We start from the raw sequence: 23,114 nt of genomic DNA, 5'->3' as shown, positions 1-23,114 counted from the left end.
TTTTTTTTCTTGCCCTATTCATTGGAGAAATAGAAAAATGAGGCAGAAGAAATAAAACCACACGTTGGAAACAGGATGACCTTTGGGTTTTGATGAGCATACAGGCCACATACAATGAAACCTCCTAGGTAGAAGCCATAGAAGCCATCTCCTCGCCTGCTTTCAAAAAAAAAAAAAAAATGATCTAACAGACACCTATCACTTGCCGGGTGCCTTGCAAGGCTCTGTGGAACAAGCAGCCCACAAGACCTTGAACCCCTTGAAGGCCTTCATCAGGCTCGCAGAGGAGATGCAGCAGATAAATGGGCAGTTCCAGAGGCGTGCTTCAGTAAGGAAGCCACCTTCATCTGGGGTCCTGCAGGAGCTCAGAGCAACACCTACCCCAGGTGTGGGGGGCTCAGGGAGGGGACCCAATAAGGGAAGTCTGAGCTGAGGCCTCCCTATGGGAGGAGATAAGAGAAGTCAAAGGAAAGGAACCCTGTGTGCAAAGCCTCTGCCCTGTCAGGTGGGTCTGGGGTAGAGAACGCGGGTGAGCGAAGTGTGAGACATTAGGCTGGAAAAATGGTAGAGATCGATCTTGTCCAGCCTTGTAAGTCAGTAAGAAGTTTGGGTATTCTGAGGATGCTGATATAACGAAGATAGTGACATGAGTCAGACAGATCTTTTAGAGGACTTCCTCTGCCCCACAGTAAGTGCTCCAGAATTCTTTGTGCGAGGAAATTCAGCTTCTACTTTTCTCTTTCCATTCCTTTCTTTCCTCCCTCCCTCCCTCTCTCCTTCCTCCTTCCCTTCTTCCTTCCTTCCATCCACCCTTCCTTCCTTCCTTCTTTCCTTCCTTCCTTCCTTCCTTCCTTCCAGAGAGTGTAAGAATGGAGAGAGAGGGGCAGAGAGAGAGAGAGAGAATCTCAAGGAGGCTCCACACAACACAGAGCCCTATGCAGGGTTTGATCTCATGACCCTGAGATCAGAATCCGAGCTGAAACCAAGAGTCGAACATTAAACCAACTGGGCCAGCAGGCACCCTGTATTTCTTCCTCCCCGCTCTCAGAGGCGCACGTGGGCCGCAGAAAGGCCGGTCCTGCACGCGCGGTGTCCGAACATGTGCGGGGCGGGCCGGCCTCCAGGACTGGCCTCTCCTCCGCAGGCCGCGGCCTGCCAGCCCCGCAGCTCTGCAACCGCCCGGGGGCACCTCAGCCACTGTCCCTCGCGGTGGTCTGACCGCCGGGGCGTCTCTCGTACTCAGGAATCCGGAGAACAAACAAGACGAACTCTGCGGCCTCCGGAACGACTTAGAGACGGTTGTTTTGAAGACACAGAAGCTGCTAACCTCGCAGAGAGGGCGCCTAGCAAACGGGGACTGGGAGCTCCCCGGGCCGAGCGGGGTGGGGGGTGAAGGCACCCAACCCAGACGAGGGTCTAGAAGGCAGGATGGAAGCTCAGATTTGGGCAGAGATAAGCAGTGGCCTGCACGTCAGAGACTTCCGAACACGAAGTACGTTGCTGGGCAGGAAAAGAAATGGGGAAGAAAAGGCAAAATCACCAACTGAAAGTTGCTGTGCGCAGCTGGGAGTTGAGTCAGGGCGGAGGATGAGAAGCACGTCGCTTCCAACGGCAGGATTTGAGCAGGTGGGGACGAGAGGGACAGAACTCCGCGTGGGTGCGAGTGAGTCTGAGGAGCGGCGTGGTGAAGACGCTTCTAGAAGCAGTTACACTCCTTGACTGGTTTTCATCCTCCAAAAAGCCCTGCTGAGTGAACTCTTAGTGCTTTCCTTCAGCCCCCACTGGGAGGAGCTCTGGAGGAGAGAAGAGCCCAAGAGGTCCGGGCCTGGGACAAACACCCTGGGCTGTTCCGGCCACGCCAACCCAGACAGAACAGGGAGCTTGCCAGGGACAGGAGGGGGCGAGGTAAGGAGGCCACGACAAACAGGAAGCCCCAACCCGACACACGGCGGGAAAGGAGAGTTACAGCGAGCAGAAGCAACATCTCAAGGTTAGTAACCTTCTAGAAAAAAAAGTGGATGTGGCTGAGCTCACACCTTTTTTTTTTTTTTTTAAGATTTTATTTATTTATTGGACAGAGACAGAGATCGCAAGTGGGCCAAGCAGTAGGCAGAGAGAGGGAGGGGGAAGCAGGCTCCCCTCTGAGCAGAGAGTCTGACTCGGGGCTTGATTCCAGAACCCTGAAACCATGACCCGAGCTGAAGGCAGAGGCTGAACCCACTGAGCCACCCAGGCGCCCTTGAGCTCACATTTTTAACGCAAATCTCGTGCAGGGGAGTAGAGACTGTCCATGCAAGAATGTCAAGTAGATTCAGCAGGAAAAGAGCCAATGACAGCTGGATGGCTGATGTCTGTCCTGTGAACCTGTAAGTTCGTCGATGGAAACAGTTCCGCAAAGGGTGTCATTTAGGTCCTTTCTCACAGTGCTTCTGGAAGGCTTGTATCTGTGGTAGGTCTGATGGTATGGTCCTTGGTCCTTGAGAATAAGGAAATTGAGCTAACTTTACTAGTGTCTGCGCTGCTTAACCTTCCTTCCTTTAAGCAAGACCGAGCACGGAGGACCTTAAATAATAAATGTTTGCTAGCTAAGTATTTATTACCCTGTGCAGGGCTTGGCGACCTTTCTCTGTCACACATCACACAGTTACTATTTTCGGCTCTGTAGGCCATGTGGTCTCTTTGCAGCCACTCATCAGAGCACAAAAATAGCCATGGACAATGTAGAACCAAGTGAGCACAGCCCAGTCCGAACGGACTATTTGTAAAGGGTCCGGCCGGGGCTGGATTCGGCCCGTGAGCCACAGTTTCCAGAACACTGTCCTGGAGGAGCTCTGCTGCAGCCCAGCTGAGGTGTCTGCTTTGAATGGAAGCTGGGCCTTCATGGACGGTCCCTCCAAGTAGTCTAACCCCTGGGGCAGCTCTGTGACTTGCCCAAGTTCTAAGGGCCTGGATGTCTGAGGGAAATCGTGTGTCCTTCCTTTGTAACATTCTCTTGAGGCGACACTTTGAGGCAGGGAGCAGAAACCTAGACTAAAGCCCTCCTGTTGAAGTCTTGCTGGAAGGAGGAGCCGCACGACAAGGACATCCCAGCCAAAAGCATACAAACTCTCACATCTGGGAAAAAAAAAAAAAAGGAGGAAAGTCCCCCGTCTTCCCAGCCTCGGTCCCTTCTTCTCAGAGTCCAGCACAGGCTCTGTTTTGCAGCCCTCGGCAGGTGAGCAGCTGTCTGAGCAGGAGTGGGAGGGAAACAGGAAGGAGTGGCTTCTCTGCATACGTGTCCGGTGGTCCAGCACCACGCGGGGACGGTTGCCTACTTGGGTGACTGCGCAGAGACGCGAATCCTCCCAATGGCCAGAAAAAGCAGACATCTGGGAAAGCAGAACATGTCACAGATAGCAGAAACAATGAAGCGGAGGAGAGGGAAGCGTCTGTGTGTGTGGATGGCCTAAGAGAAGGAGACAGCGTGTCCGAAGGCTGTCATCCAGCCCAGGTCGCCCAGCAGCATGCGGTGCAAGGCAGACCCGTGCGATGAATTTCACACTTGCGTGGTTCTCTGAGACCTGTTCGATAGGGGAGGAGTCCAATAATATTTTGATTAATGACTTCCCTGAGGATGAAGCTCTTTTATACAGACAGCTCTATTAGAAAAAAACCTCAAGCCAAAATTCCTTCATAAATCATGCAAAAAATGGCTCTCTGCACAACAGAAATAGCTCAAGGGCGTCTCTATTTGTCTTTGGTTAGATGCTGATGAATAGGGCTTGTCCTCAGCAAAGTTGTAACAGCTGAACTTGATCTCCGGCTGCACGTCGTCCTGCATCTTCCATTTGGATCTGTAGCCTCCGGGCCCGGCATTTTAGTCACTGCAGAATCGAGTCACCCATAACGCAAGTGCTGTCTTCGTCTTTCCACGGACTTCGCTTTGGTGCCTTGGGAATGTAGGGTCACTGCCCGCTATTACCAGTTCATTCCCCTTTTCTTTTCTTCTTTTTTTTTAAAGATTTTATTTATTTATTCAACAGACAGAGATCACACGTAGGCAGAGAGGCAGGCAGAGGGAGAGAGGGAGGCAGGCAGAGAGAGGAGGAAGCAGGCTCCCCGCTGAGCAGAGAGCCGGATGCGGGGCTCTATCCCAGGACCCTGAGATCCTGACCTGTGCTGAAGGCAGAGGCTTTAACCCATTGACCCATTCCCCTTTTCTCATAATGCTCTCATGCCCCTGATTCTTCGCTCCGGGGAGAAGCTCGCCGAGGGCTGCGGGAGCCTCTGAGAGTGGAAGATTCTGTGCTGCATCTCATTCTCGTAGGCCGGCGCCGGCGTGCTGGAGCAGAGACCTGCTGTGTGCCCGTTCCTCCTGCCGCCCTGCCTGCACCTCTGCGACCTGCCCAGCCCTGACCACACACACGCCACATATATGCATTAATAAATACACAAACGTTAATATAAACGCATGCAATGTCTCGGCGTGTGTTCCATGAGCATTTAGAGATTCTTTACGTCGTGAATCATTTATCTGACAGCCGGACTCTGTTCTGCATCATCCATTTCTAGCGGGCGAGGAGCTGTGGCGCAGGCGTGTGACCGGACTCCACTCGCAGCACGCACGGTGAGGCTCAATGTGCATTTGCAGACCAGACTGGCTGAGGGACCACGTGATGTCAATCAGTGCAAGGCCAACAGCAACATGCGGTGGCTTGTGCCGTTGGAGAGACCAGAGGTGAATCTGGGCTCCTGCCATTCGCTAGCGGTGAAACTCACGCAACATAAAATTAGAGTGTGCAACCGAGTGACATTTCACACATTCGCAGTGTCCTGCAAGTACCATCTCTTCAAGTTCTAAGACATTTTCATCGTCCCAAAGCAAAACTCCATGACTCAAGCAGTCGCTCCTGGTTTCCTCTCCCTTAAGCTCCCGACAGCCGATCAGATCTACAGATTTCCCTCTTCTGGGTGCTCCACACACAGGGAAGCTTGCAAGATGTGACCCTTTGTCACTTAGCATGCTTTCAAAGCTTATTCATGTTGTAGCGTGAATCAGTATTTCATTCCCTTTTATAACTGCGTAATATGCCATTGTGTGGATATACCACAATTTCTTTATCCTTTCTTCTGTTGGACATTTGGGTTGTTTCCACCCTCTGACTCTTGTGAAGACAGTTGCTCTGAACACCGGTTTGCAAGGATCTGTTTGAGTATCTGTTTTCAGTTCTTTGGGGTATAGACCCACGACTGGAATTGCCGGGCCGTCTGGTTATTCTGTGTTCCTTTTTGAGGAACAACCAGACTGTTTTCCACAGTAGCTGCATCGGCTTACGTCCCCACGAGCAGTGCTCAAGGATTCCAGCTTCACTGCGTCCTTGTCAGCACGGTTATCTGCCTTATTCTTCGTTATAACCGTCCTACGGAGCATGAAGTCGTATCTCTTTGTGGTTTCAATTTGCATTTTTTCTAGTGACGAATGATGTTGAGCAACTTCTCATGTGCTTGTTGGTCGTTGGTATATCTTTTTTGGAGACATGTCTATTCAGGTTTTTTTCCCATTAAAAAATTTTTTTTACTTTTTTATTTTTTATTTTTTTTGTCCATTTTTAAGTTGGATTGTTTGTCTTTTTCAATTTTGAGTTGTAAGAGTTTTTTTTTAATATATTCTGGATTCTAGACCTTTATTAGATGTATGATTTGCAGATATTTTCTCCAGCTCTTAGGTTGTTTTTTTTTTTAACTTTATTGGTAGTAAAATATATTAAGTATTTTGAAATAGGTCATGCAGTGTCTGTCACAAGATCACTCCAGGTACAGAGTGCGCGTGCGCGTGTGTGTGTGTGTGTGCGTGAAGGGACACAGGTCTAAAGCAGGGCACGGTGCAAGGAGGGCCAGTTAGGAGGACACTTTCTTGAGGGATTCAGGAATTCTTGGGACTGGGTGTAACTCTTGTTCTATAGTTTTATTTTTTTTTGTCGGTACCTATCAAGAGGAAGTCCTGGAGTTCGGATTTGATGTGTGGAGTTAATTTTTCTGACTCAGATGCCCTTACCACCTCAGTCCGCTCTCCACGGGCATCCAGGTTATGTTTCAAAAACACAAAACTGTCCTCATCACTGCCTCCATAAGATTTCTAGTGGCTCCGCGTTGCTGTCAGAGTTGTGTTGAATACGCCATAGCTGTGGCCCAGGGACCGTGTTTGGTGCTGTGGTTACAGATGTGTGCAGGATGCCCTGGTTCCGGAAGGCTTTGAACTTCTCCACCGCTGTCCTTCAAGATGCTCTCAATCTGGACCCAACATCGTGGTTGTCTCTTTCCCAAGCCCTGGACCATAGTCCCGCCATTCCCCTCAAATTTCCTCTGTTGCCATGCCTTTATCTCCTTCCCTTCCTCCTCTACTTGGGAAGTCTTAGTTAGGTTGGAACGCCCAGGATCTGGGGCATTTTTTCTATGAAACCTTTTCCAATTAGAATGAATTTTCCCCTCTCTGGGCTGTGCCAATACTTGCTCAAACTTGACTTCTATAGAATTATCAGGTTTTAGTATAATAAATTGCCTCTGTAATCTGTCAGATCCAATATACTACTGCAGGCCTTGAGGACAGACCAAGTCTTTCTCATACTTGCCCCTCCAGGGCCTGGGCAGGGTACCTGGCACAGCTCAGTAAATTTTGGACAGACTGTTTTTTTGAATTACTTGCAAAACAGAGATACCTCATCTGACTCTATCATACAGCTCTTACAGGTACAAATACCATAGATGTGAAAGCTTTTGGAAAACAGAATGCTGTGTAAACATAAGGTGGCCTGTACAGTACCATATGTATACATTCTAATTTTATACTGCTGATCTCTCGCTTCCTGAAAAAGTTCCAGGTTAGATACTGAGGTTGAACAGCAGACACCTACTGGTAAACTTTGGGGTTGAAACCAGGTTCAGAGTTGGCTTAGGCAACATTGTCTTTAGGGATTCATGTTCCTCCTTTCAATTTTTACCCACTTTTTATTTTGACCCTGTCATCAGGGGCCAAATGCATTCATATAATTCCATAGAGGAAATAATGTGCTTTTATATTAACATGGTAATATGTTCCTAACAAGTTCTTAAGAAACTGAACTGTTATTTTACATGAGGGAAGGGAACAATGATGAACCTAAAAAAAAAAAATCAGTCACGTTTGATATTGTACTATAATTACGTAAGATGTAACCATTAGGGGAAAGTGGCTGAGGGGGTGCTCTCTGTACTATCTTTGCAAATTACTATGACTCTGTAACTATTTCAAAATAGAAAGTTTAAAGAAATCATCCACAGTGGTAAGTTTGTGCATGTCCTGAGCTACAACACTCTTGTAGCTGAAGGTTCTTCTGTGGTCCCGTCATGGCTTCCAAATCAAATGTCTGAGGTCAATGAAAAGGTAGAAGTAAAAGGTAAAAGGAAGGCCATGCCCAACCACAGTCCACCTTGGTAGAGCCTCCAAATCCCTGACACCCCAGGCCCCTCCCCCTGCCCTTCGGTCTCTGCTCCAATGTCAAGTTCTCAGTGAACTTGACCTTCCTGTCTAAAAGGTAAACACTACCACCGGCACCGCCCTATCCCCACTGTGTTTTCTTCGTGCACTTATTACCTATAACATACTATATTTTTTTACTATTTTATTTCCGTTTCTGTCTCCTCCCACTAGAATGTAAGCTCCCTGATGGCAAGGACAACTTCTTCTTCTTCTTCTTCTTCTTTTTTTTTTTAATAAATTTACTGTTGTATCCTAATTGCCTAGAGCAGAGTTTGGCCTAGAGAACGCTATCAGCCATTCGCTGATTTGTTCAATGAATGAAACTTTGGAGAAAATAAAAGCTTGAAAACAAGCTATTTCCCCGAGAGAGAGAAGTGATTCAAATCTGCTCATCCTTGTGTGAGAGCAAACCAACTTTGAAGCTCAGACCTTTTCCTGTGTTCGTACTTCAGAAAGAGAAGGCACGGCTGATCATATCTGAGAGGAAGGAAGCAGTGCCTTGTGCTGGGCCTCTGCATGTAACATTATAAAAATTGTCTTTTTTTTAATAGACCAGCCTCCCAAACGGTTTCCAGAGATGGATTATCTTACTTTCTTCTTCGCTATTCTTCACGTATACAGAGGTAAAGATAATGTCTTCATTTAAAAAGTTTACTTCTTTTTTGGTCTGCTAGTGTGACATGTTTAGAATTTATGATGCCTTTTAGTAGACTCAGATAATTTCTCCCTTGTTCAGGAAATCTACAAGTTACAAATACCTCTTATCGGCAGTGGAAACCTTATTAGACTACGGTAGAAACTGGGAGCGTTTAGTGGGGCCTCAATTTGCTATCTTCCTTGGTCTTAGAAAGCTATGAATAAGCTTGAGGTGCCTTTTGGTATTTCAGCCATCAAGCCTAACTGAATAAATGTGATGTTGTGTATTTCAGCACTATGTGAAGAGATGGTTTGGGACACAACCGTTAAACTTGCTGAGAACATGAGTCTGGAGTGTATATATTCATCACTGGACACCTTAGTTCAGTTGGAATGGCACAAGATCACTACGACCAACAGAGAGCTCATGGCCATTTTCAGCCCTACTTATGGTCTCAGTGTCAAGCCACCCTACACTGATAGGGTTTACTTTTTAAATTCCACCATGGCGCCTAATGATATGACCCTGTCCTTTCATAATGTCTCTGAGGCCGATGTTGGCTTCTATTCCTGCTTTCTTCACACTTTCCCACATGGACACTGGGAGAAGGTGATCCAGGTGGTTGCATCAGGTAAGTGGACATTTTATTCTCCTTCTTACCCATCTACGACATTGAATCTTAAAACCCGAGTGGAAACTATAAAATGCTTTATCATGTGTCTGTGGTATTTTCCAATTTCACTTCTAGATCTTATAATATTATTGTTTTAAAGAAATAGTTCTGTGAATCAGTTTCATTTCTCTTAATGTGCTGTGATTTCGGAGTAGAATACGCGTCTCACAAATGACAGTGTAGTAGGAAGAAGAGCCCAGGTTTTCTCTTGTCTCAACCGTGACCAGAGCCTGGACTAAACTGATGTTGGCAGTGCTTGGGTTCAGGACCAGATCCTTCGCCATGTGAGCTTCCTCCCAGGGCTGGAGGGCTGCTTCCTTCCACTAGGCACTCAGCGCCGGCTTCAACCTCTGTGTGTTCAGAGTGCTCTCTTTAACACCAAATCTAGATTTATTAGTGAATCTGGGCAGAATTCATCAGGCACTGGCTCCATTTTTTGCTTCAACCAAGTTCCTAAGAGATGAACCTTCAGAAACTGCAAGGTGTCATTTCAAGAAGGATCAAATGATCGCCTAGATATTGCCGTGTCTACCAGGGACTGTGGTTTGCTGCTTAGTGAGTTAGTCCTTCGAGTAATAGCCACGTGGATTGGCTATGGTATATTGGAAAAACATGGCTTTTCTAGCCTTTACTTTCCTCAAAACCTTATGTTAGTTGATCGACCCCCTCTGCATCTCAGGCTTCTGAATAGTAAACTGAGTTAATAATACCACTCTCTTTGTTGAATGGCTTAGGGGTCCTATGGCTAAAGACGAGGGGCAGTCAGGGAGTGGTGGGTGTTATTATTGTCGCTATTATCATTCCCTATGCTTTCAATGCAAAATGACTAATGATGAAATTCTGAGATGTCAGAAATAGTCTAGGGAAGGAAATAGTTTGGAATCGTGTGTTTCTTGTCTGAAGTCTCTAAACTTATATCCTAAATGGACATTCAGCAGAACACATTATATGACAGGTGCTAGAGTGCTTTCTTTCCAAGGGATGTATATTATAAAAGAACAACTGGGGCGCCTGGGTGGCTCAGTTGGTTAAGCCGCTGCCTTCGGCTCAGGTCATGATCTCAGGGTCCTGGGCTCGAGTCCTGCATCAGGCTCCTTGTTCAGCAGGGAGCCTGCTTCTCTCTCTGCCTCTGCCTGCCACTCTGCCTGCTTGTCCTCTCTCTCTGGCAAATAAATAAATAAAATATTAAAAAAAATAAAAGAACAACTTATTGTATTAGGGATAGCAAATAGAAGTTAAGAAAACTTCCCATGTATTAGTTTTCTTTTTCTCTGTAGATGTAGCTAAGCTCAAAAATGGTTTTGTGTATATGACGGAGGCTTACAAAGTGTCTATTAGCAAAATCTCTTTAACGAAATATTTATTATCGAGTCCATTTTGTCATGGAACGCCTCATTTGCTTTGTGTGTGGTCACCTGTTGAGGGCTGTCTGCAAGTTTTTCATGTTTGGACCACTTTTTTTTTTTTAAGATTTTCATTTATTTATTTGACAGAAAGATCACAGGTAGGCAGAGAGGCAGGCAGAGAGAGAGGAGGAAGCAGGCTCCCCACTGAGCAGAGAGCCCGATGCGGGGCTCAATCCCAGGACCCCTTTTGATTAGCCGTGCAGATGAAAGAGAGTGTTGGCAAGGGTCTTCGGGTAGAGAGAGCTAGTCCATACGTGGCACGAGCCACCAAGGCCAGAACGAGCTGGGACCCTGCACCCTTTGTGTGGCGAGCTTTTGCAGTTTGGATTCCCAGATCAGGAATTCCAATTTCTGTCAAAAAAAGAGCTGATTAAACATAGGGAGAATAATGGTCCCGGGCACAGTTACAGTTACAGTTACAGTTACAGTTACAGGCGGTGACTCCGCCTAGAGAGCAGGGCATGAGGACTGCAGTTAGCAGTGTTGCAGTGTGGACTGCACGTGTCCTAAGAAAGGAGATCTCAGGCTCTCTCCCCGGGGGAATGTTAAGTATGTGAGAAGAAATGTGAATTAGCTTGATTGTAGTAATCGTTTCACTGTGTGTGTGTATGTATATGTTTATATTTATCAAATGATTGTATTGCATGCCTTAAATACATACTTTTTAAAAAAAAAGATTTTATTTATTTATTTGAAAGAGAGAGAAAAAGAGAGAGAGCAAGTGAGGGAAGGGGCAGAGAGAGAAGCAGGCTCCCTACTGATCAGGGAACCCAACGTGGGGCTCCATTCCAGGACCCTGAGATCATGACCTGAGCTGAAGACAGGCACTTAAACAACTGAGTCACCCAGGCACCCCTAATATATACATTTTTAATCTAAAAACAAAAACAAAAAATGGCATTTTGACCTCTTCTGAACGTTGAGGATAGAAAATAGAGCTAAATTATTGGGAACTAAGTTGTGATCACCATACCAAGGTGGGATTTTTAGCATCGTGTATGAACAATTTTGGCAATATTTCCTGCTTTTATCATCCAGATTTATTGCTCCTATCCTTTTCTTGTAGTTAGGCAAGGGGGGATCTTTACCGTCTGGGGCTCTTTCAAATACTATGGTAGGATTTTCAGTTACTGGTCAAAGAAAGGAGAGCCTGCCTCTCCACATAGATGAATTATTCATGATGGTGGTTTTTTTTTTTTTTTTTTAAGATTTTATTTGACAGGGAGAGAGACAGCAAAAGAGGGAACACAAGTAGGGGGAGTAGGAGCAGGAGAAGCAGGCTCCCCACTGAGCAGGGAGCCCTATGTGGGCTCAGTCCCAGGACCGTGGGACCATGACCTAAGTCAAAGGCAGACGCTTAATGACTGAGCCACCAGGTGCCCCCCATGATGGTATTTTTTTTAAATTTTATTTTATTTTCCCTGTGATGTATTCTTAAGCATGTTTTGTCATGATTGTTTTTGATCATTTATATTTTTAAGTAACAGATTGCGGTAATGGGCTGGTGAGAGTATTCCACTTATTTTCAAAACTTGGAGGAATTCTTTTTTTAAAAAAAAGAACAACAAACTAAAAATGATAGTGAATTTAAAAAATAGTAGCCATATCTCAAAGCTAACCTTATATATACTTTTCGTTTTCGGTTTGTGCTTTATTAACGTGGTATCGGGACCTGCAAGTACGGCACGTGTGTAACTCAGAGGGACCGTTGATGGTCTATTTAACAACACGAGACTGGAGCTGGAATCCAGAAATCCAGTTTGTGTAATGGGTTGTAAGGCCTTCAGAAGGAAGTCCTACAGACGCTGCTGATTTCCCTTCCTTGCTGATAGCTGACTACGTTAGAGGAACTTGGTCAGTATCTTCTCCTTTAACCCCACTGCCCACGTGGATGTGGACATAAGCTTGATTTTCCAGGCAAGGACTTGAAGAGCGGTGAGTTCTCAGACTTCGTGTGTGTCCCGTTGGGTAAAACTGCAGTGAGGAATGGGAAATGACAGCTCGGGGGGCATGTTGCTGCAGGAGCCCTCAGAGGAGGAGGGTCAACCACCGGACAGCCTTGCTGCCCACCCCCGACCCTGGCTTTGAGCTCAGAGCTGAGCAGCAACTAGGACAAGCTTATTCTAGATAAAGCTGCTCTTAATGCAAATTTATGTTAAAAGATGTGTTAACTTCACACAAGCCTTTCTCAATTGCTAACAGATTGGGGACTTTAATGGTGAGCATGGCTGCGGGCAATTACTGCTTCCAGGGAGAAGCTGCGGGGTGGCTTGGGCGGTAGGTAACCTTCCAGAGGCGGCCGGTTCACAGCGGTTTGTGGTGGAAGAGGGATCCCGTTGACAATTCCTGCAACCCGTGTCTCTGGCCTTACTAGTGGGTTCAGCAAATGTAGTTAAGCTTATGGAAATGTCCCCCCGGGGGGGGGGCACCCACGGGGGGGGGCACCCACCCTACTCCATTATCTACCTTCCCTGGCTGCCTCCTGCGGCTGCACCCAGCGTCATCTCCTCTAATGCTTCCAGAACACCGTGGTGGAGCTAATGCGCTCCCATCGCACCGCTCATGGAAGTGCTCAGGGTCATGACCACCCCGAGGCTGTGATTTGCCCCGACTCAGCACCCGGAGGGGACCAGTCCATGTTTGCGACGGCAGGAAGAGAGGAAGGGGAACGGAATTCCGCCCAGTGCGCAGGGAGGCTCGAGGACCAAGTCGCGCTGGACCTGGAAAATGTGGAGGATATTTTTCTGAGAGAGACAGATGAGGGAAGGAGAGAAAGTGGAGAGGGAAATGTCTTAGGGGCACAAGGAAAGTTGGACATCCACGCAGGATGTGGTTCCCTCTCTGGGCTCTGTGGCCCCTCACTGTCATGAGAGGTAGCCCGAGAGGAAAAACCAGGGGTGCCCGCATCAGCCAGGGGGCTCAGCATGGGATGTGCTGGGGTCCCAAGGAAGGTTTTATACAGTAGATTCTAGGTTAAAAAAAAGAAGCTGGGACGGTGCAATGTCACAAAGAGCCTGGGAAGTTAGAGCCTGAGATCTTTCATTGCCTCATGGAGTCTGAATTTCACTGTGGGAAATCCGTGGGAAGCTACTGAACATTTTCCAGAGGGAGACACATAATAAACCCATGTTTTTCACCACCACCAAGATTAAATTAGTTGTAGTTTATAGGAGGGGAAGAGTTTAAGGTCAGGGTAAATAAGTAATATTTTATGGATTGGAACACTTATCCACTGCTGGTAGGAGTGTACATTAGTATGTCTTATATTATTGGTACTGGTAATATTCAGGGTTCTCCTGAGAAACAGAATGAATGCGTTGTATATGTATATAGACAGAGATTTATTATAGGGAATCGGCTTATGTAATTATTGGAGACTGTCAAATGTGGACCAATAGGCTGGAGTCCCAGGAACGACAATGGTGCCGATGAACTCAGAAGGCTTCTGCTGGAGATTTCCCTCTTGTCTGGGGAAGCAAGTCTTTTCATTCTATCAGACCTTCAACTGATTAGATGAGGCCCACCCACATTGTAGAAGGCAATCTATTTTCCCAGAACTCACCAATTTAAATGTTAATCTCATCCAAATGTTTCAGTGAGTGGTACTAGAGAGGAAAAGAGGTTCCTCTAATACTGGGGACCCAGAATTGCTGGCAATTCTAATGAGAGGGATTCTAAAGACCATGCTGGCCTATGTCTTAACTGGAGCGGCCAACCCAGAATCATCAATATGTGCATTCCTCTGGCTACTTGTTTGTTTATTAATATTGGGATGATGTCAGGATTTAAATTTTATTTAGAGCTGGCGAAAGGGCTGTGTCCCAGATCTGGTTTGTGTCAATGTGTATCTGATTTGCGGGAGCTGAACCCCCTTATCCTTATTCACTCATCAAGTCTTTATTCAGAACCTACTATATTCGAGATCCTGTCTGTGGCTGGAAGCTAGAAAGACGTGGATCTCAGCTCTAAGTGGTATGCAGAGTACTGGGGGAGGGAAGAGCTGCGTGTTGCAAAGTGGAATTGAGGAGTGAGTGCTGTTGGATGTCCTAAAACAGGATTTACTTTTAACCAGGAGATTCAGGACAGATTCCCTGCAAAGGGGGAGTTTAAAGTTAACCTTGAAGGAGGTAGGTCAGAATATTTGGACACAGGGATGGGTGGAATAGCATTTTGGGAGAACTGCTTTATTTATTTATTTATTTTTAAAAAGATTTATTTCTTTATTTCAGACAGACGGGCGGGGGGGGCATAAGCGGGGGAAGGGCAGGGGGAGAGAGAGAACCTCCAGCAGACTCCCCATGGAGCATGGAACCTGGTGTGGGCTCAATCTCATGACCTGAGATCATGACTTGAGCCGAAACCAAGGGTCAGACGCTCAACCGACTGGGCCACCCAGGTGCCCAAGAATTGCTTTAAATATTATCTAGAAACAAAGATATCTTTGGCTCGGCTTTGACTAGTTTGCGAGGACATTTTCATTTTTTATAAATGACTCTGACACCACCACCAATACCAAGAGCAATGACAGCCAGACCTTCCAAACTGAGCCACCACAACAGACGCTGATCAACAATTAGTGCAGTTTCTTCTGGGTCGCAGTTCGTGGCTTAGCTTATCTCCACACGTTGACTTAGTGCTTCAAAAGGCAGAATCTAGATGTACGATATGATTATATTTTACTGTCTATTTTTAGCAAAAATCCTTTGATTTCAGCTTTTATCGCTCCCGAATTCAGAAGACAGGAAGAAAACGTATGAAACTGACACTCTCTTGTCTATTAGTGATAGGTGCAGAGTGAGGCAGGGAGGGCTTGGTCTGAAGGATGCTTCTGCCTGTCAGAAGAGATTCTTGACAGGGCTGAGAAGGCCATGGGAGGGGAGGCTTGCTTGCCCTCCTGTGACGAGGGTAACCAATGCATGCCAACATTTTTTGTCCTTGTGTGGACTGTGGGTTCTTTCAGCTTTGCCCATCGTATACATCTCTATCACTCTGAAGTTGTTTGTTTTTTAAGTGGGGAAGAGAAATAGAAAAACAGTTTCAAATTTACTCTTTAAAGAATTAAGACATAAACTCTTTTTTAAATTTTTTTAATTTATTTATTCGACAGAGAGAGACAAAGTGAGAGAGGGAACACAAGCAGAGGGAAGTGGGAGAGGGAGAGGGAGAAGCAGGCCCCCTGCGGCAGGGAGCCCGATGTGGGGCTCGATCCCAGGACCCTGGGATCATGACCTGAGCCGAAGGCAGACATCCAACTGTCTGAGCCACCCAGGCGCCCAAGACATAAACTCTTAAGGTGCGTTCTTACCAGCTCAGAAATAAGTCATGAAAGTTTTCTCGTATACACACACATAAGAATAAAAAATGTTTCTGTAAAATGTTACATTTCAGCAGTTTTTCATTTAAGAAAGAAAAAAAATATATAAAATAGTACCTGTAAGAAATAGTCAAATGATGAAACAAGAAACACTTTAAAGGCTTAGAAATCCCTCTCCTTAATAAAATAAAACAGAATATAGAGAAGTAGATGGTAAAGAATGTTTTAAAGACTTACGAAAGCAAGGTTACGGTCACTGAACTTCTCAAGGGTAAAGCCAATGGGAATTTGAAAGGAGAGTTAGTTACCAGAGCCCATGCCAAGGTTGCTTTTACTGATCTGCTTTCCATTTGCTAAGCCAGGAAAGAGCATGCTTGAAAGCACGTATCACCAGGAGATTCAACAATCAGACTTTCAGGGAACAACTCTGTAATCAAAAATCAAGAAGAGGGCACCTGGGTGGCTCAGTGGGTTAAGCCTCTGCCTTCGGCTCAGGTTATGGTCTCAGGGTCCTGGGATGGAGCCCCACATCGGGCTCTCTGCTCAGCAGGGAGCCTGCTCCCCCCTCTCTCTCTGCCTGCCTCTCTGCCTACTTGTGATCTCTCTCTCTCTCTCTCTGTCAAATAAATAAATTAAATTAAATAAAAAAATCAAAAAGAGACAAAAAACAGGCCAGAAGGGGCAAACCAGACCTCAAAAAGAAGACAATACTGGAATGATTGACGTAATTAAATTTCACACTGTAATGGCCGCTCAAGTTTAACAAACAGGCACAGGTCCCTGTTTGGGTTTTGTGAGAGCAGCATCCCTGTTTGTCCATTTCCATGCAAGAGAGCTGCCCTTCCTCTCATTCCCTCTACACTCAGTATTGGACACGTGTCTGCCATAGCAACATCCAGAAGAAAACTTTCCTTTAGATTTATTCAAAAATGTTCTCAGGCAACCCAGAGCAGGGATGAATTCGGCTGTGATCTTTGCAACTATTCTGTTTACTTGCACAAACTCTACCTTTCCTTGAGTAGACATTTTTATTTCTAAGATGACCCTAGGGTAGGGGCAGGTATTTGGCTGAATTTCCTGAAGGGAATGAGCTATAAGCTAAAGTTTATGAACAACTGCCCTGTGGCTCTTGAAGATTATTATTATTATTTTGAGAGAGAGCACGAGAGCACCCATGTGAGTGCAGGTGGGGAGAAGGGAAAGGCAGAGGGAGAGGGAGAGAGATTGAAGGTTAAGCAGGCTCCACGCTCAGCACCCGATGTGGGGCTCGGTCTCACAACCCTGAGATCGCGACCTGAGTCCACACCAAGAGCACTTATCCAGCTGAGCCATGTAGGCGCCCCGTTGAAGGATTTTATTCGTGTAGGTAGCGGCGTGCAGTTCTCAGGTTTTCCTTTAACTTTGAGCAGGACAGCTCACACCTCTTTTTCCTCGCCGTCGGCCACCCTGCTGGCTCCGCAGCGCTCAGGGAGGTGCTGCCCGCGGTGTGTGGAACATGTTTCCTCCTGAGAGTGGGTGCTGGCGGGGTGTGGGTGCCGGTGCAGGGTGGGGACTGCGGCTCCATGTGTCGGAGCGGTCCCAGTGACTGGAACATGCCAGCCCACGCAGCTTGGCCCAGACTCCTCCCCTGGACCCTCTCCGCGTCTCTATTTTTTATTTTTTAAATTCCTCTTATCAAAGGTTGAAAGCTGTAGAAATCACACCTTGTCTTCCAGCACTTTCCCTCTGAAACTTCTATAGGACGAAAGGGTGGGTGTCAGCGAACCTTCAAAAGACCATATGGGAATTGGCCCGTTGACAGATCAGAGGATTTAGTGACTGAGAGTAAAATCACATTTTTGCATTTTGTAAGATAAAAATGGATTTTTAGACGTTGAAAAATGAACGAAAAGGAAATGAAGTATGGCAAGAGAGGAGGAAAAGTGAAGCTCTGAGCTGGTCGGAGGGTTTTTCCCCTCGAGCTCTTGCTTTCCTGTGAGCGTTTCTTTAGCGTTTGGTAGAAGACTTGGTTTCCAAGCTATGCTTCTTGCTGCTGGTTTTGGGTTTTGTTTGGTTTTATAGGAAGTGGAGGTTGTAAGCAAGATGGTTTTTCCTTTCCTCTCAGAAAATTTGTGAAGACGTTTAAGATTTTGAAACCATTAAGAATTTTAAGACTATCAAGTCAATCCTTCAGGGATCATCGAGAAATGACTCCCCCAGGCAACATCTCTTCGACTCATTCCACCAGTTTTAATTAAATAACTCCACTGATGGGGCTTCTGGCACTTACCTTGAGAGATGATTCACAATCCAATAAATCTCAGTGCGAGAAAATGTTTCCTGACTTCAGCTATTTAACCACAACACACATTTTATAAAACAGTCTTCCTCGCAATCTGCCCAGAGAGAAAGGCTCCCGTTCCCCTGAAGATTCATACAGAGAGCGTTCTAAGGACGGAGCCACAATAAGCAATATTTACATTTAATAGCACCGCAAATAGCTTAACGCATCATAGCTGCCGCTGGAGTGGGGTGATGACTGCGGCCAATGAGAACGAAGTCTGCACAGGGATTCTGTGAACACTTACGCGCGCCCTTTAACTAGCAGAATACTTAAGAAACATAACGTTCTTGTTTCGCAGACTAGCTCTAAGGACACATTTGTCCCCTTTCCTGGCAGGCTACATGAAATGCCGTATGCTATCCAAACCGATATTTCCAGAAGAGTTTAGTGAAGGCACGTGTGTGTGTATTCCTATGTATAGGATAGTTTCCTTCCCGACATACAAAGAACCCAAACCTTCAGCAAGTTTTAGGTCACCAACCGAATCCCCTCCATTAACGGGTAGAGTACATTTAGCTCTCTTTATAAATTGGAATCACTATTGGAAGTGTACCATTTTCCATCTGAGAAACAGCCAAGGAATTCAGCTACTTTCTCTGAGACAGCTTGGTAACGTTCAACTATGTCCCCAAATGAGATGATCGTCCATCCCGTTGACTTATGACGTCCGTCCCGTTGACTTATGACATCATTTTTCTCAAAATATCTCTTTATTATATACAAGAAATACGGTCATTCATATAAATAAGTGGGTAAATGTAAATAAAGAACATTTATTTAACAGTTAAATTATCTCACTTCTTCCTTCTCTTCTTCTTAAATCCTAGAAATGGTTCCTAAAAGCAGAAGTATTAAAGAAGAGAAAAAAAATTCTAGTTACTGACATTGTGTCTCTTTGAGCTGACATAGTTTCTGAATTTTTATTCTTAACTATTACTAATTATATTCTTAACTATTAACTACTATGTTTTCAGCGAAAATAGCAGATTTGAACCAAAGGGCATAGTATTAAAATTTGTTGCTCAAATGAACCTTTGCGGTATTAAAATCTCTATTTTTGGGTGAATATTGATAACAGTAATTTTTAAAATTGTGTAAACCCTTCCTAAATCTAGTAAATAGAAATTTACTATTTGCTGAGGTGCCTGGGTGGCTCAGTCCGTTAAGCATCTGCCTTCAGCTCAGGTCACGATCTCAGGGTCCTGGGATCGAGCCGTACATCGCACATCGGGCTCTCTGCTCAACAGGGAGCCTGCTTCTCCCTCTCTCTGCCTGCCTCTCCCCCTGCTTGTTCTCTCTCTCATTGTCAAATAAATAAATAAAATCTTAAAAAAAAAGAAATTTACTATTTGCTGTGAGGAGATGATGAAATGAATAAGAAAGTCTTTGTTTTCAGGACATTTATAATCTAATAGGGGAAGTCTGTATATACTTGTTAAGAGGCATAGAACAATGTTTTAGGAGTTGAGAGGTGACAGAGATTACTACCAGTATCAGGGAACCATGGAAAGTGTCTGCACCAGGCTGGAAATCCAGGTACGATTCTAGAAGGAAAGTGTGTCATAAAAATCATCACATAATGGAAATGCTCTTTGTATTTGGAGCATACAAAACAAAAAACAAAAAACAACAACTTTGGTCACAGCCTTAGGGGAAGGGCAGCAGCAGGTGGGAAACTTAGATTTTGGACTTCACTTGGTGATTAGTAAGGTTTTCAAATAGTGGAAGTCCCGGGTTGGTCATGATTGCAGCCATTACTCTAGCGACTGCATATGGGATGATTTAGAGGCAGGAAAGAAGCAAAATTGGAGACTAAGAAACAGGCAAGAGTAAGAGAAAGGGACCCTGCAGTCTTGATACCAAGGAAGGGTGCCGCCAGCCCTGTGGGATCAACCAGTGAAATCTTCACAAAGACTCTGCTCCTTCCTAAGTTACAAACACATCCCCCTGCCCTCCTCCCAGTCCCGGCACCTCAAGTTTCTTCTTCCCATTGCCTTTCTCTTTCATTCGACAGATATTTATTGGATGTCCACAGTGTGTTGGGGGCTCCGTGGGATTGGGGGTACCGTGAGGAAGTGTTCCAGTCTCTGATTTCAAGCTCGAGGCTCCTTTGGAAGGCGGTTCGATGCTTCCAGGAGTGCAGGGGGGGCGGCGATAGATGCTGGCGGCGGTGTGTGTTGGAGAAATGGCAGCGGACAGGGAAACAGGATCATGCAGCGCGCTTCAGAGAACAAAAGATGCTCGCGCTTACTCAAAGGGGAAGATCAGAAACTTCCTGTTTGGAGACTGGTCGTGCTGCAGGCAGGATGGCACCCCTGCTGGAGGGCAACCGTGCTCGTGGCTGAAGCAAACGTGAGGCCGGCACGCTAGGGAGCAGGGGAGGCGTAGTAAGGCGGGAGTGTAAATGAGCCCAAGTGGGCAGCGGAGCCAGATGGCGAGTTGGGAGGGTCAGCAGCAGAGACAGAGAATTTGATCTGCTGCCAGCGGGAGCTCCAGATTGTTGCTCGGGAGGGGTGGGGGCAGTTTTCAGACCACTTGACTCGGAATTACACCTGCCTAGGAAGACCACGTTGTTACTCAGGTTGCATTTTCTTTGCAGTGGGATGGGGGTGCGAGCTACAGATCTAGTTGCATCTCTGTGTCCCTGCTGACACCACGGTCAGGTGCTTTGACTTTATTCTTTAGGCAATGGGGAGCCCTTAGGAATTTTGATTGGGCGCATGGTTTGCAGTTTCGGAAGAGCACTCTGAGGAGGCTGTTATGGGGTGAGTTGTGTCCCCCTAAATTCGTATGTTGAAGTCTAGACCCCAGTGCCTCAGAATGCGACTGTATTTGGAAAAAGGGTCTTCAAAGAGTTCAGTGAGAAAAAAAATGAAGTCATTGGAGTCATTTGGAAGACCAGGAAATTAGGATACAGACACACAGAGGCAAGAACATGTGAAGATACAGGGTGAAGAGAGCCACATACAGGCCAAGGAGAGGGGCCCCACGGAATCGAGCATGCTGCCATCTTGGTCTTGGACTTCCAGATTGAAGTCCCCCAGCCTGTGGTCTGTGGTTATGCCAGCCTGAGCAAAGCGATGCAGAGGCTGTAGTATCGGGCCAGATGAGACAGGAAGTGGAATTACACCAAGGCGGGTAACTGCGGGTGAAGCAGACTGGGGGTGTTCTTCCTTGTGTAGTTGCCATTATTCTCCTGTCTTCCCTCCCAGAGATTCAGAATTTATATGAAAAAAACCGACTACAGTTGCCAGAACTTTGGCTCAGAAATCGCTGGAGCGTCGTTCCCCTTGCCTACTCAGTTCATCAGGAACTGATGTGTTCCATCAGTTGATGGAACTCAGTGTCCATTCGCCACTCCTAGCTCTTGCTGTCATTCTACCCTAATCTGTCCTCTTCAGCATACCCTTCTCGTCTCCTCCAGATTTGGTACACAGAGTTGTTTTATCATCTGTCTCTGATTCTCTTAATGTCAAAGTGGCTCTATTTCTACAATCTGTTTTTTCTCCTGCTGCCTATTGTCTGTCTCATTCCTTTACGTCCTTACGCTCTTGGCTCGTTTTGCCTGTGTGGGGCTCATTGCTCTTCACAGAGCATTTCTGGGAGTTCTCAGAGGCTAGAATGAAGGGCCGTCATTCACAGAGGGGTTGAGTGCTGGTGTTAGAGTAGACAGTCAAGTTCTAATAGGGTATGTGGAGGTCAGCAATGAGGAAGATATGGCCAGCTATTGGGAGGGAGAGAGGTCTGTCCTGGCTGCTCCCCCAGAAGCCGGATCAAACTAGACAGGCCCCAAATGCTGGGCATCATGATAGGAACCCCTGAGCATTTTAAGCAAGAAAAAAAGCAAAAAATCTGGCTTCTCACCCCAAGTTGTGAATATTTTTCCCCCTAGTTAACAACTGTTAATAAAAGATAAGCCTAACCCAGCTCCCAGGGCACACAGCTCACTCTCTCCTGAGCTCACTCACTCTCATATCTCAAGAGCATACTTTTTGCTTGAATAAACTTCCCCACTTGTGTTCCTCTGCTGTGCTGCGTGTCTGTCCTTGAATCCCTTTTCATGACAAGACCAAGAACCTTTGGTGATTCCTTCAAGTCTGGTTGGGTAAGGACCCGAGGTCCAGGGTCTCCCCAGTTTACCAGGCAAGACTGTGTTACTTTAAATTTAGACTTCCTGGAACACCCATGCTGTAGGAACTCAGACTACAGATCCACATGAGAACTGACTCGCACATACAGCTCTACTCAAGGATTTTCCTTCTTTTTCTTTGTTTCCCAGAGATGCGGGTGAGGTCAGGCTTACTTCCAGTTCATTTGCACCATGAAGGTATACCCCTCACACACACAACAGCAGAGGAGGGTCTTCTCTTCAGTTTCCCACCTTAGGTAGACCCTGTGCGTTGACATCCATTTAAATGCATCGTGGGAGGCTCAAAATCAGAGTTCAAGTTGCTTAGATTGGCAAAGTGTGCCCAGGGTAAAAAGGGCTTCCGTGTTCTTGTTTCTCACTGAGATTTTCCCTGTTGATTCCTATATTGGCAGATATTTTTAAAACAGTTTGTCCTACACAGTTAGCTGTTTTTAATAGGGATTTTAGTGCTAATAACTGAGTCCGATATTTTACTAGAAAGAAAGTATCCATATTTCTAAAACATAAATGCAGTCCCTCCCATCACCAGATCTGTTCTACTCCCAGTCTCTCATTTGAGTCAAAAATCCCAATTCTCAAAAATGTAAGAGTCATCCTTTAAACCTTCTCTCATTCTTCTCACCTAAGTGACTGGACTTTCAAAATAAATATCTCATCTATGTATATCGGGTTATATTATAAAGGACTATTATCTCTCACCTCTATGTGTATTTTTTTAAAAGATTCATCATCTAGATGCTTCCACCTGAAAGTCTGATCTGAGTAACATAGCCCATCACCTTCCAAGAAATATAATATCTGTTGCCCCAGTTTTTGGACTCTCTTCTGGACCTGGTAGGACCATGTTTCCAGTTGTCTGGGACTCTGAGTGTAGAAAAGAGACGCCTGACCTCCTTCCTTCTTGATTACCTCCAGATGAGGCGTGCAGTCTTCTCAGACTCCAGGTTTCTGAGAATTGGCTCAGACAATGGGTTATAGAGCAGGAGAGTTGAGAAATGATAGGGTCTCATTATAGACCGGGTGTTGGGTATCAAGTAGAAGGAGGATTCAAGAATGGACCAGGAATTACTTGGGGTCCTGGGTAGATAGTGATATCATTTACTGAATGGGGAAGTA

The 23,114-nt window shown here is 45.9% G+C and overlaps 1 protein-coding gene across 2 annotated transcripts in view; it reads left to right on the top strand.

Annotated features, from left to right (window-relative positions):
• Nucleotides 1-1,794: 1,794 nt before the first annotated feature.
• The window catches only part of CD226 (CD226 molecule), a 73,532-nt gene continuing 52,212 nt past the window's right edge, over nt 1,795-23,114 (top strand). The window contains exons 1-3 of one of the 2 annotated variants that reach the window (XM_046024175.1): nt 1,795-1,990; nt 8,047-8,118; nt 8,425-8,763. In XM_046024175.1, the coding sequence (XP_045880131.1) occupies nt 8,073-8,118; nt 8,425-8,763 (385 nt within the window). In that variant the 5' untranslated portion in view covers nt 1,795-1,990; nt 8,047-8,072. Of the gene's footprint in view, nt 1,991-2,295; nt 2,367-8,046; nt 8,119-8,424; nt 8,764-23,114 lie in introns of those variants that run through there. The other variant, XM_046024176.1, reaches the window with a different exon arrangement.

This window comes from Meles meles, chromosome 12, assembly GCF_922984935.1.
Source record: "Meles meles chromosome 12, mMelMel3.1 paternal haplotype, whole genome shotgun sequence".
Lineage (NCBI taxonomy): Eukaryota > Metazoa > Chordata > Mammalia > Carnivora > Mustelidae > Meles > Meles meles.
This window is presented reverse-complemented; position numbering and strand designations above follow the sequence as displayed.